Genomic DNA, 13,602 nt, shown 5'->3' with positions numbered 1-13,602 from the left:
GATCGCATCCGCGTGTTATTCGACTTAAAATCTCTTGTTCTAGTCCGGAGTAATTTGGCAAGTACGGTAAACCAGAGGATAAAAGTAAGCGAAGCTGAAGCTAACAGCCAAACGTTTTAAACTTTTTGGGAACGAAATAACGTGGGTCAGTTTTATCCTTATACTTCCATAAAAGTATCAGGGGTTCAGGGTGTGTCAAAAAATTTTAATTTCGGACTTCGCTACCTTTTTCGAACGAACGTTGGAACGTTTGACCGCCAAGTTTGGCTGCTGTCTTCAGCCTCGTCAAAATTAAACCCCAAAGCTTGTCAAACCGTTCCAATGCTTGCCCAACAAGTTTCCTTCTTTATGATGATAAAATTAGTAACGTTATGAAACAATGGCTAATTCGCACCTTTACACTGAGAAAATTTTCATTTCTTACAGTAACTAGAAAAATTTGGCAAACCGCGATAAACGAGACGTACTCTTATTTTGAAAAGCCAACTTCTTTTAAAAGTAATCCTAAAATCGTTCGATAACAATTTTTTCTTACGTTACTAACTTCAGCCTGATACCTGTATACATAAAATCTAAACACCTTCGAACAGTTAGCCAATCCAAACCCAATAACGCTCATTCGGCTCAGTCAGCCTATTCGATAGTGAATTACCACAGTGTGGGAAGTGCAGAGGCGATAGTTTTCAGCCTCCTTCCTCGCACCTTCCCACGCCAACTAATAATTATTGTCTAAAACTTGGAGGACAAAGCGTAAGATCTCGACTGACAATAAAAATAGTTGTTCTTCAATAATCTCGTCGACCGTGTACCGTTGACGCGAAAATTGTACCGTGAATCATATCGTAACCGCATCGAGGAACAAGCCAGTCGTAACGAAATGGAATAGTTTTATTTTTTTTTTATTTTTATCGCGAATGTCCTGCCTCAACGCAGACTGTTTGAACTGAGGATCCGGTATTTGAGTTATCGTTTGTCACAACGCCGCCGCATATCGAAGCAGCCAGATGACGAGTTATTGACAGAGTCAACAAGCCGGGAAACCCTAAGCCCGATGTCTTATCTTTCAATCCCATAACGTTTCACAGCTGCTAAAGTTCGACGATCTTGTAATAAACGACGATCACATTCACGAAGCTATAAATTTTCACCGCTCCGACGATTATTCATTTATTTATTTATTTTTTTTTTATTTTTCTTCACCTTTCATCACCTCTAGCGATATAGGAAGAGTATCGTTTCCGTTCACGAATAACTGTTTTCGATTTTAACGAATTTTTACGTTTTCGAACGTCTGTCGGAATTCGAAAAACGGGTTTTTTTACAAAATTTTTTTATTTCGCTGCCAATTCCTATCAGTTTCTTGGAAGTTTGAATTCCATTCTGCAGATCGACGTATAATAACTGAATAACTATTCAACGCTGACTGAACATTGTTGAAAAACTGATCGACTTGTCTGAAAAAAGTGTCGTTGCCTGTAACTATATAATAATAACACAAATTGCTCGCAATTAAGTTTCAATCAGCGAGCTATAGATTTTGGTAAAGGTGAACATGTTAAAAAAATAATAATAATATAATAATAATATAGAGTAAATTTACTTCTTCTTTTTAGCAGCCGTTGCAGATGTCCGTCTAATGTTATAACGGGGAGAAGAAGAGTCCATGTAATGAAACGGTGACGTAAACTGTTCGTTTGTATCACGGATTTTTGTATAATATGATAAATGAACAAGGTGTGAACAAGTATTCCTTTCACCTTTCAGAATAATGGAAACGATTCTGGTTACCGGTGAGATGCGTGTGACCGTGAATAGAAACTCGTCAAGATGGTATCAAAGATAACGCGATAATCGAGGGGGGCATTTGCAGAAATTTCAGGAAATTACTGGGTATTTGAATCAATTTTTTTCCGATGCAGGAAAAGTTTTAAAAAAATATTAGATGTCTTAGGTGTGCATTTGTTATGTCGTTTTCAAAGTAAATTAGCCTTCATTAGATCCTCATTTAAATTTATCAGGGTGATGCACACTGTGCAGTTTTAATAGAGCGTAAAAAGGCGAAAATTCATTGCGCGCAAGGTTTCTCGCTTAATATTTGTAGCATAGAATGCGAACTTTCCTGGCATAATCTACTCGCGAATGCCAAAAAAATAGTCGTAGGATTTTTTCAATATCTTCATTTTGAAAGAAAATATATCATTTTTTAGAATAATGACAAAAAACGAACCGTTCTTCAACATCGAATTTAGGGCATCTCACTTCCAGCTGACAATTTTGGCAAAATCCTATGACAATGCGTGAGAAATACTTTGAATAAAAACCAACTTGTAAAAGTTTCGGGTGAATCGTTCGGAAACCGTAGGAGAAACCTTGCGCGCAAGTTTGAAACACCAAAAGTGAAGAAAACCGCATTCAAAGTTTAAATTCTCAAAGAGTCGCAGTACGCAGACTCATGAAAATAAACGGTCTTCGACCACGAAAAATTGTTTTAGATCCAAAAGCGATACGATCCCATTAAGAGGTGGCACGAGTGTTTGTAAAAAAAAAAAAAAAAAAAAAAGGCAAATCTCCCCTCAATTAATCAAACATGGTACATGTCACAGACAATCAGTTGTTAAATCACGACTCTCGAATCTGTGTGACACGCCAGCAACCAAAGAAAAAAAAAAAAACCCAGGGTCATTTTCCTCCCGATCGATTAGAAGCAAGCGATCCATACAACGATCGACATCGCACGGATGCATTTAGGTACGAAATAATTCACAGACCGAGCGGAGTCTCTTTTCACTTGCTTTTCAATATTTTCACGATTAATCCCATGACGTCGGTATCGCACGGAGAATTTAACCCACGTGAAATCGGCAGAGTTTCACGCGTGATGTCGCGAGGCGAACTAACCAAAGGAGAAAATCTCCTCTCTGGCACGTAACTTTTCGCGAATTTGTGCGAGTGCGCGTAGCTCAGTTCGGCGGCCAACACATCCCCATAAAATCCCCATGCACCCCCACACGTCGTACCTTCGCTGCCCCTTGTCGCGGTTCTCTCTCTCTCTCTCTCTCTTTCTTTTCTTTTAGTTTTCTTCTTTCTCTCTCTCTCTCTCTCTCTCTCTCTCTCTCTCTCTCTCTCTCACCCTCCGCGATGAGTCAGAGGACCGAATCGATGCGAGAACTTGATAGAGATTCGAGGCATGCATCTAATACGACTATAGAATACACGCGTGTGTGTAAAGAATTCGATGACGTCAGCAATAAAAACCCTCTTTTTCTACCACTCCATTCACCGTTCTCGTTAATAACAATTCGCAAGCCTTTCAAATATGAATTCATTGTTGGTCAGACAATGCAGACTCTTCTGAATTATCAAAGTTCAGGGTATAAATCTTTTATTCATGTTTAACAAGCGTTCAAACATCTTTTCATATTTTGCTTATCCTGTAATAACTTGCCAAGTTTCAAATACATATTTCGCTCGATTTCTTTGCGGTTTGTTCAGGGTGGTCACAAATTGGGGGAAAAAACAAAACCCCCTAGTTTTCTCCAGAAACTTTCCTAGTTCCAGTAAAGTTACTAAAACCAAAATCGTTCCGTTTTGTTAACTCTATATTCGATAAAAATTAAATTCGAATTGAATAAAAACATTATATACGTTACAAAAAAAAAAAAAAAAAAAATCAGTTGGCTTGCCAACTTGTTTTCTTGACGAGAAAAAATAAACTCGTTACCCAAAAACAATCATTTTTAATAACCATTACAGAAAACTGACATTCTTAGTTTCTTCCACGACCAAATTAAAAATCTCCCGATATTTCCGGGTTTTCAAGATGTCGGCAAATAATTTTTTCCAAAATTTTACATCATCAAATGATTTCTATCGAGTTGACGATTTTATTATTACTAGTATTAGCCAAATTTTTTTTTTTTTTTCTTTTTTTTCCAAATCGCTCCCGCAGCTGCATACACGCACTACGCGTAAAAATAACCTCTCTGAGAAAATCGCGAGTCGTCTTGTATAATACGCGGGTACACAGAGAGGGTAGAGAACCTCGGCAGCTGAAGGCGTGTTCCATTCAAAAGAGCCGAGTGTGAGTTCGAGTGGCAAAGAAAGGCTTTGCGGGCTGAAACAGCGTCGGCGGCGACGCGGTTGAATCGCACTTTACAATTTTACGAGTAGAGGAATATATATATATATATATATATATTTTCAAACGCACATATGGGAAATTCCATGCAAACCCGACTAACGTCTGATCCTCGCCATTTCCGATATTGGATAAAAACAAAAAATCTCTGCAATTGTCCTAACTCCGAAACGGTACCCTGAATTTTTCCATATTTTTTTATCCAACCGTTAAATTATTTACGAATATCGAAATTTATTTTAAAAAGTACCTCGTTTGAAATGCTCGAAATATTTTCAAAAACTGTACTTTCCATTCCATAGATTTCAAGAGCGGAAGCCATGATGGCTCGATTTTTGTGATTCCATTTTTTAACCGCACTTTCAATCATATTTTTGGTGGTTTAAAACATTTTTTTCAACGGTATGAGAATTCAAAAATCGCTCCACAATGGAGACTGTCTAGAGATATTCCAAGTGAAAAGTAAAGGTTTTGTGAAATTGTCGTACTGTTGAAGCGATTTTTTGATCGACCGACAAAAAAAAAAAAAAATTGCAAGTGGTGATAAAAATGGAAAAAAAATCTACTCGTCGTGGAGCCGATCTTGAAATGTTCGGAATAGAAAATACAGTTTCTGAGAATTTTATGAGCGTTTTACATGAGGTCCATTTCAAAAATCAATATCGATATTCATAAATAATTGAGCGGTCGAATAAAGAGTATGGAAAAATTGATGGTACTGTTTCAGAGTTGGGACAATTGCAGAAATTTTTTTTGTAAAACAAAATCGTAAATGGCGAGGGTCGGACGTTGGTCGGGTTCCCATGGAATTCCCCTTTAAAAACTGTTCGAAATACGTTTGATTACTTTCCAGAATTATCTTCCAGAGAAATGAAATCGATCCAAAAATTATTCAGAAGATCGAAATGAAGGATAAATAAAAAGAACTGTTCGGTGTATCGGCAGCCTTAATTTTCAGACACGCGTTTGGTTATAAATATTTCGCAATCTAGATTTGAAATTCGAAGCAACTTCCTTGCACATCATCGGGATCAACTTTGCACGCGATGCGATCTGTCCAAATGCCAAGTTTGCCGTGTATTAATATGTTCGTGTAGAAACCGTACATAGCGTATACATATGGGGCATTCCATGACATTTCCATCAAGATTCTACGTCGATGTTTCAGATTTGATTTATAATTTTTTGTATGAAATTACACGACTAAAACGCAATAGTAATTTTTCTTCAGAATTTTTCGACCCAGCGTATCTAAAGTACGATTTAAAAATTTGAGAAAAAAAAAAGTATCTTATAGAATATAATAAAATATTTGACACTTGAATAATTTGCAATCCAATAATAGTGATATTTTTTTTCTTTTAATTTTTTTTTATTCATCTTTTCAAGTTTCTAAATCATACTTCAAGGCACGCCGAGTCGAAAATATGTGAAAAAAAAATTGCCATTGCATTTTTCGTCATATATTCTTTCGTAAAAAAAAAATAATTCTAAAGCCAATCCGATGCATCGACGTAGAATTATCATTGAAATATCATGGAATGCCCCATACAGATTATAGTCTCAATGTCATGCACGCGATTCGACATTACAGTAGTACATACCGTGGTTTGAACGTTATACATCAAAGTTTCGGACATGGAATGAAAATAGCTTTCCAATTACAGGCCGTGAATGTTCAGCAGGTAAAACGTGCGTCGGTCTATCCATATCCATATATAATCCATGACGTTGATATTGATTATACACATACGGAGAGAAGACAAACTTGAACTGCGGAGAAGATTTGAGACACGGTGTTTTTTTTTTATCAATTTCTTACACACGAAGACGTGAGACTAAGATGAAAAAAATTTAAGAAAAAAAAAGAAAAGAAAATAAAAATTCACCCAGGCAGAACATTTTTTGTTTTAAGATAAAGATAAAGAGACGATAGAGGATAAAACCGTAAAGGCTTCTTGTATAATTAACGAAGCGCAGGTGAATTTACGCCTTTAAATATATTTATATATTGTACATAATTAGTACGTAATACATGATGATTACCGACTGATTTCTCATTTTTCCTACTAAATATATGATTCTTTTACGACTCGAGACGTTGATACTCGTATAACGAACACACCTTTTCGAAATTCCCAGGGAGCTTTGAGTTAATGTATATATAAAGCGCGTAATCTAGAAGAGGGAAACAAGTTCGGTGCAAAGAAGAAGAAGAAGAAGAAGAAGAAAAAGTAGAAGAAGAGAAAGTAGGCAACCCGCTGATCAAATCTGGCTGAATAGCCGACTGATCCGTCTTTTCTTCCTTTCTTTTTTTTTTCCTCAATTTCTTTCATTTACGTAACTATTCACGATCAATGTGCTAAAAAGAAGAAACACTGGACTCTGTATTTTGTCCTTATCAGTACCTTCGTAGTCTGGATTACGAACGAGTAGAGTATTTATTTAAAAAAAAAAAAATAAGAAAAATGTACAAATTTTTCGTTTTTCAGAAATTTATTGTCCTTTTCTTTCAAAACTTTCATCGTCATTGATAAGTTACAAAGCTTGATAATTTATTGCATCAAACTTCGAATGAAATTCGAAGGTATCGGGAGAAGAATAGCAGATGTGTAAAATTGGATAAAAGTTGTTTAATATAATCACGGAGACTCGAGTGAATAATTAGGCTCGGAGGAAAAGTAGCTTGACATTTACGCGTCCATCGTGTGTTCATCATTATTCGCGGCATATTAGCATGGTTGTTAAAATAATAGCCGGGAGAGTTGGAAAGTAATTTAATTATAGGATGCGATATATATATACACACACACACACACACACACACACATGTAAGGTTAATGGTGTGTGTATAGTGCATATATAAAGTCGGTAACAGTGCACGAAGATAAAAAAAAAACACGTAAATAAATTAGCGGAAAAAAAAGGTGTACGTACATTTGTCATCGAAATTTACCAGATCGATGTTATTAACGTTAATGTAACGAAATATCGAAACTAAAATTACCGTTTTGAAAGTTTAGAACGACTTTAAAGAGGTTTAATATTAAAAATCTGACCACGCTTCGCTTGTTGAAAATATAATACTCAATTTGAAACGATTCTAAATCGCGGAATAACGATTATTTGCTAAAACAGAATGGTTCAATTTCTTAAAAATTTGGCTAATTTGAATATCGCAGTAAACGCAGGTATGTCATTATGCCGCATACAGGCACGGATTCGAGCTTTCAGGCTTTACCATCTCCGGTTTATTATCGATCCCTGGTACTGTGTACAGTCCTTGATTTTAAGCCCTTCCCAACCGCTTGACATGCCTCTCAATATAATCCAAGAACCTCGTGACTCCTGCAGGATAACCCGATAAATTTACATGTTATTACCAACAGCCGCGTCCGTTTCCGTTTCGCTGCTGCAGACTTTGAACAAAAAAACCAAACACGAACAAAGCGCGATTGAATAATTGACAACAAATATCTTCTGCAAGATATTCAATTTTAAAATCCGTTGGAAAAATTCATCAAAAACTTCTTCGATTCTTTGTGACGGAAAAAAAAAATTGCATCGCTCGAATTTCTTCTCGTTTATACATGTAATACGTAAACCTGTGTCACTTCCGCGGTATGTAATCTCTGCTGTTTGGTTTTAAACATTAGAAAAAGAGAAAAAAATAAAATAAAATAAACAACGAAGTAACGCTGTTGGAATAATTTACAAGAGAAAAATTTAATTCGCCGTTGTTTGTTAATTAACCCCAATCCAAACCCTGCAGAACGAACTTGCGTAATTAGCATCGTGAAAAAAGGAACGACGCGAGTCGAAGGAGACGACGTAAGAAAAAAAAAAAATAAAAAATTATGTTATACGTATTTAAACCAACACGCGGTTGAGTTTAAAACGGTAAAATTGAATAAAACATCGGGGTGCCTGTCTGTCGGCTGATAATTCGGGGACAGACGGAAAGCCGCGGCATAAAAATTTCCAAACACGTACGCCAGGTTATATATATATATACATATATATATCCATTAATTTGGCTGACAATATTCACTGACGAGGAAAGAAATCAAAAAGGCGAAAAATATGCGCCCAGAAAGTATAATTTCCAATTAAAGTATCCTAAAAAAAAGTTTTGAGAGTTAACCATTCGCTTTTTTGTAAACTATATGTGCATAGTTTAGGATCTTGATTATCGTTTGTTACGATTTTCTCGAAATATATCACTGAATATTAAATAATTGTCAAGTATGTATAAGAAATCCAGGAGAAAATTTTCTGCAAAATCGATTACCGCTACATATTTATTTTTTAAAATTATTTTTCACATTGCGAGAAAAAATAATCAATTTCTGAAACGTGTCGAAAAACATTTCAAAATCGTCCAAAAATTATTTCTTTACTCAAACAAAGGCATTTAGATAAAATTGACCTTAATGTTTAAAGATATTGAAATACTGTATAAAATTATTCTATGAATACCTATACAAGATAGATACTTTCGAAATGCATGTGTAGATAACGCAATGCGTGTTCGTTTAATTGAACTCTACGTGTTGAAGGGTGAATAATTAACAGACGATACAACGTTTTATAAACAATTAAAATATGATAAGCGGTTTTCTTTTTTTTTCTTTTTTTTTTCTTTTGAATAATTAATATTTTACTACACGCATAAAACATATTCCCGAATAAATCGAATCCAAACAAATTTGCCAAATTTCATCTTCTCGACATACATCCCCTGGAGTTTTCATTTACTTCGTAAATATACCTACGTAAGTAAGAATCGTATAATATAATTAAACTGCACGAGCTAACGAGAGAACATAAATGACTTGCATTCGATACAACAAGCTTATAATGAAATACGTTGGTCTGATCGTCGGAGCATAAAACGCGTGTGATAAAATAAATTAATAAAAAATAATAAAACCAGGTAAACCGGCAAATATTTAGCATAATGAGGATAATTGCATCGACGTCGAGACTACGACCGATGCAAATGCGTGCGGCAAGGCATGAAGATATTTGTCATAAATTATACGTCGTTGAAAACCCGCTTACATGGGTATATAAATATATGTGTTTTATATATATATATATATATAACAATATACATCCGTATGCGTTGTAAACATACCGCGTATGTCAATCTCTGAGGAAACTACCGTGTGCAATGCGGAATTAATGATAAAAAAAAAAAAATGAAAAAAAAATAATATGCACACATTCTGCGGCAGAAACTGTTGCATTCACACGCGCAACTAACGCACACAAACACAAATATGCGTTAAAGTTACAGCTGCGGTAAACGTCGGTCAATCTTTTCCGTTCCTTCTTCCTATTCTCGTGCAATTTTTGATTTTTTTTGCCCCCCCCCCCCCCCCCCCCCCGGTTGTTTTTGTTTTCTTTATTCCGTTTCCATTTAACCCTGAAGAAACGTGGTATACAACCTAGGGTACCGTATAGTGTTAAGCACAAACACACGCGCACAGTGGTATGTAAACACCCGGTATAGTAACGACGCGTTCGAGCGAACGAAGAAGGTTGAAATTGGAAATGGTTGGCGTAATTGGCTGAGTCATTTGCGCGCCTTCTTCCGCGTTTCCTCGATTCCATCCTATTCGAAAAATTGCAAATCCTCCACAAGAATTTTCCCACTTTTAAGGTTTATACGTAGATCCTATACGTTTTCTCGACGATTGGTCGAAGAAGTTAATTAACACCGAAAGTTTTCAGCCTCGTTCATAGACTGCAATACATGTGCTGGGATCACAATAGATTAACAAAATTTCAGTGCCTTAATTTCCTTTTAGTAATAAATGTTCAACAATACGATAACTTGGTTTGGTGTTGAATAAAAAAAATTAATACGGCAGTTTATATACAAACCTAAGATTTAAGTCGTTCAAGGTAAAGTATAATAAATAAAATATCGCTGTTTTCGATAAAAAAAAAATATATCGCATCAACATTTCCAGGATAAATCAAAGTATTCCGGAAATTGAGGAGCAATTTTTGTGTTCCAAAATAATTCCAGTGTTTAAGGACATTTAAGGACCCGAATATAGACTCGGTCGAAGTTGGTAACTCGGGGAAAAAATCGTTACCGTGTAATTTCTGAACGACTTTGAAGGAGTTAATTGTTAGAAATACGATCACTATTAGTTCATCACGATTTATCAAACTTCAGATGATCGTAAAGTTTCTAAGTAACGAGTTCTCCTAAGCACGCATTTGCTACAGTAACGTAACCAACTTCATCCTCGTGAACATAGCTGCTGCATCCATATACGAGGTTCAGCAGCAACCGGTTGTGAGGGGGAAATTATGCGTTCGGAATATAAGCCGCAGGTTGTTGTACGTAGGTACCTGGAACCTTCCTTCTCGTACCTACGCATACGCTAGGTCAGGTTATAGGATGAGATACGTGCGTTTTACGGAAACGGGAAGAGCCATAGGCGCGATGTGGGTAAATAAAGCACTCCCATACAGTCCGCGTACTAATTAAACCACGCGAAACGCCAATACATGGATAATGTAACAATATTGCGCATACACCTATATGGAGTACAGTAAGCACAGGTGAACCAACGACACGCGATATTACGGTGGTAGGATCCATGTTTCCATGAATCCCGTGACGCGGAGACTGGGTCCTATGCTAATGGAAACGCGAAGGTCACCGAGGTCACTCGAAGGTCACCGCGTAACCGCGACGAAGAAGACCAAGAAGAACTGGTCGGCGTATACCGCGAACTACGATACCGTTAATCGGCCCTCCGTTGCAGCAACGTAACTTGACTGAGACATCGGATGTGTGCGGGCTTCTGCATACCGACAAAGAAGATCGACGAACGGAGACGTTACAACTTGAACCTTGACTTCCTGAAACGCACCGATGACTGAATACCGGTGTATGATGTTACCAGAAACCATCTTGTCGAAGTTGCTAACGATGCGTGGGTAGAAGAGATCGGTGTTTTGCAACTTTGGGATTGCTTGAAATTTAGCAAACCGTCAAATACACGATCTACAAACTCAGAATTTGTGAGTTCAACTTCTTCGGTTAATCTAGAGGTGGGAAATAACGATTTTTTACTTCAACGTTTCGGAACGTTATCGTAACAACGATTCGTGGTGAGGAAAAACCGTTGTTTCGTAATTTTTGGAACTGTTTGAAATTCGGCACGCCATTCATAAAACGAAATATTGTCACGATTTGCGATCCTAGTTCCTTCAAAATCGTTGTAAATATAAGAAAACAGTGATTTTCTTCTCTCAACGTTTGGTTACGACACTGAGAAAAATTTCATTTGTTGTACAGTAACCAGAAAAATTGAGTAAAACAGGTATCGTTAAATAAACTGTTTGAATATTGTTGGAATTACGAGCACGAGCGTTAAATTTTCGCAACAGTTGCAAGAAAATATAGCAACAGCGATCGTAACGAGAAAGAACAGTAACGGATACTAGACTTTCCTGTAACAGCTAGAAAACTAAATTTTTCGATTGTGGTAAAAAATGAAAATAGTGTAAGCGGAACTAAAAATTTCACTCAGTGTACGAAAAATCGTATAAACGTGAAATTTCGATGTTCATAAAAGATCGTCGAGGATCGAACGAATGATTTCGATACAGACAAAACAGGTTTGATTTTTTCATTCGTAAATTGCGTAACTATTCCTCGAGGTGACGAAGTTACAGACCCGATAGCACGGATTAACAGTACGGAAGACTTTTACTCCAGTTACACGTACGGAGTAAAGCTCCTGATGAAGTTAACCTGGATATGGAAAAGTTCATATTATATACGTAAGGTAAAAGCAAGTTCAACCTCGAGTGTAGTAAACGAGTAACAACTTTGAGCATCCTGCACCGTAAGAATGCAGAAACTCGAGTTCACTTTGCCGTATCTAGCTGTTCCGCGTAGCGTGAATATATGCCAAGAGTTAACATCTGTAATAATGTATAGTACACAAAACACCATCGCTCGGTCATCCGCACCGCGATTGTATAAATGAGACACGGTCATTAAACGCGCATTAGCCGCAAGTAGTTGAACCTTCGTATCGTCGCACAATTAACACACGGGAATTGATGTCCAATTGTAAAGCGTGTAAGATGAGACGAGTTACGTACGAGGAATGATAACCATGGATTGATTATAATGATCCATCATACCTTCCAAGAGTGTCCTTTGTTAAATCCTCAGCCAAGGCGACCGTCGAAGAGGTCGCAACCACCATTGTAACGAACTGTGCTTTCCATATCAAGTTCAAATTTTCACTGTATATATGTAACTGTCAATGAACGAACAAATGTCTCACCGCACGTGAAGAAGAAAGACCTCCTCCACCGGCACCGTGACTTCTTGTTTAATAACAGTCTTTATGTTTCAGTTCACGTTCACCCCTTTTGTTTACGATGCTGAGACAATTTCGAGATCGAGATTGAGAGAGAGAGAAAAGAATACCTACCGACTAAGGTGTAATTCAATCAGGGTTTCCAGCGCCAATGACATGTCAAATTCCCTGACATTTCCCGATTTTCCAAACGAAAATAAACATTTTCTCAGGATTCGTTTCAACACAAATTTACTAACAAACTCACTTTTTTTCACAAGAAATTAGTTAAATCCTACACATCAGATCCCTCCGTCGTATGTTAAAATAGTCCGATTTTTCTTAAACTCAATGACCGAATACATCAATAAACACTTCAATCTTGGGAAACTATCGGAGGATTGGAATTAGCCATTCCTTCAAAACATTAGAGGTAGAAGCATCGATCTTGTAAGATTATCAACTGTTACTAGTAACTGTTTATATTTTTCATAAAGCCAAGCATCGATATATCAGCTCTCAAAAATTCCTCCAAAAACTATATTTCTCGACACTTGCACCGACAAAAAGAGTAGTTATCTAAATTTCAAAGAATCGTAAATTCGTATTCCCGGTTTTCAAAATTTCCCTTACAGCTAAACACCCTGTTCCAAGTAAATCCGATATACGCGTTTCAGATATCATTTTCAGAACATTTGATTTCGTTATGGACGACGATCAGGGTTGGAAAGACGCACATTAAGCAATGAATTTTATTTTCCGCACGACGTTTTCCGAAACATTTATTGCCAAACGTGTATCATTCCAACCCTGACATTATCCAACGAGATCGAACGTTCGTTTCGACTCATCGATAAAACGAACGAAAATAAGTAACGACATCCGAAAGAGTAAGCGGTAACCGTTACTAAAACAGCAGGTGTAAAATAGATGCTAATTCGAAATGATTCTCGGCTTCTGCTCTCCAAAGTTTACCGATTCAACACGCAAAATGTGCGCTTTACACAACGCACCAAAGACAAGACCACTGCCGGTGTGTCTCTAGTGCTCAATGACCCAACCTGTTTGTTTATTCACATGCCGGCACACGTTGAAATCTTCTACACACCCGCACACTCG

The 13,602-nt window shown here is 36.9% G+C and overlaps 1 protein-coding gene across 5 annotated transcripts in view; it reads right to left on the bottom strand.

The window, feature by feature from the left end:
- LOC107226914 (WD repeat-containing protein 47) overlaps positions 1 to 13,602 on the bottom strand; it is a 103,728-nt gene that overhangs the window by 81,536 nt on the left and 8,590 nt on the right. The window contains exon 1 of one of the 5 annotated variants that reach the window (XM_046730123.1): positions 12,323 to 12,539. The exons of 1 other annotated variant lie outside the window; for it this stretch is intronic. In XM_046730123.1, coding sequence (XP_046586079.1) covers positions 12,323 to 12,387 — 65 coding nt within the window. In that variant the 5' untranslated portion in view covers positions 12,388 to 12,539. Of the gene's footprint in view, positions 1 to 1,600; positions 1,757 to 12,322; positions 12,540 to 13,602 lie in introns of those variants that run through there. 3 more of the 5 variants (XM_046730121.1, XM_046730124.1, XM_046730122.1) reach the window with 3 other exon arrangements.

The sequence above is a fragment of the Neodiprion lecontei genome, chromosome 2, assembly GCF_021901455.1.
Source record: "Neodiprion lecontei isolate iyNeoLeco1 chromosome 2, iyNeoLeco1.1, whole genome shotgun sequence".
In the NCBI taxonomy this organism is placed as follows: Eukaryota; Metazoa; Arthropoda; class Insecta; order Hymenoptera; family Diprionidae; genus Neodiprion; species Neodiprion lecontei.
This window is presented reverse-complemented; position numbering and strand designations above follow the sequence as displayed.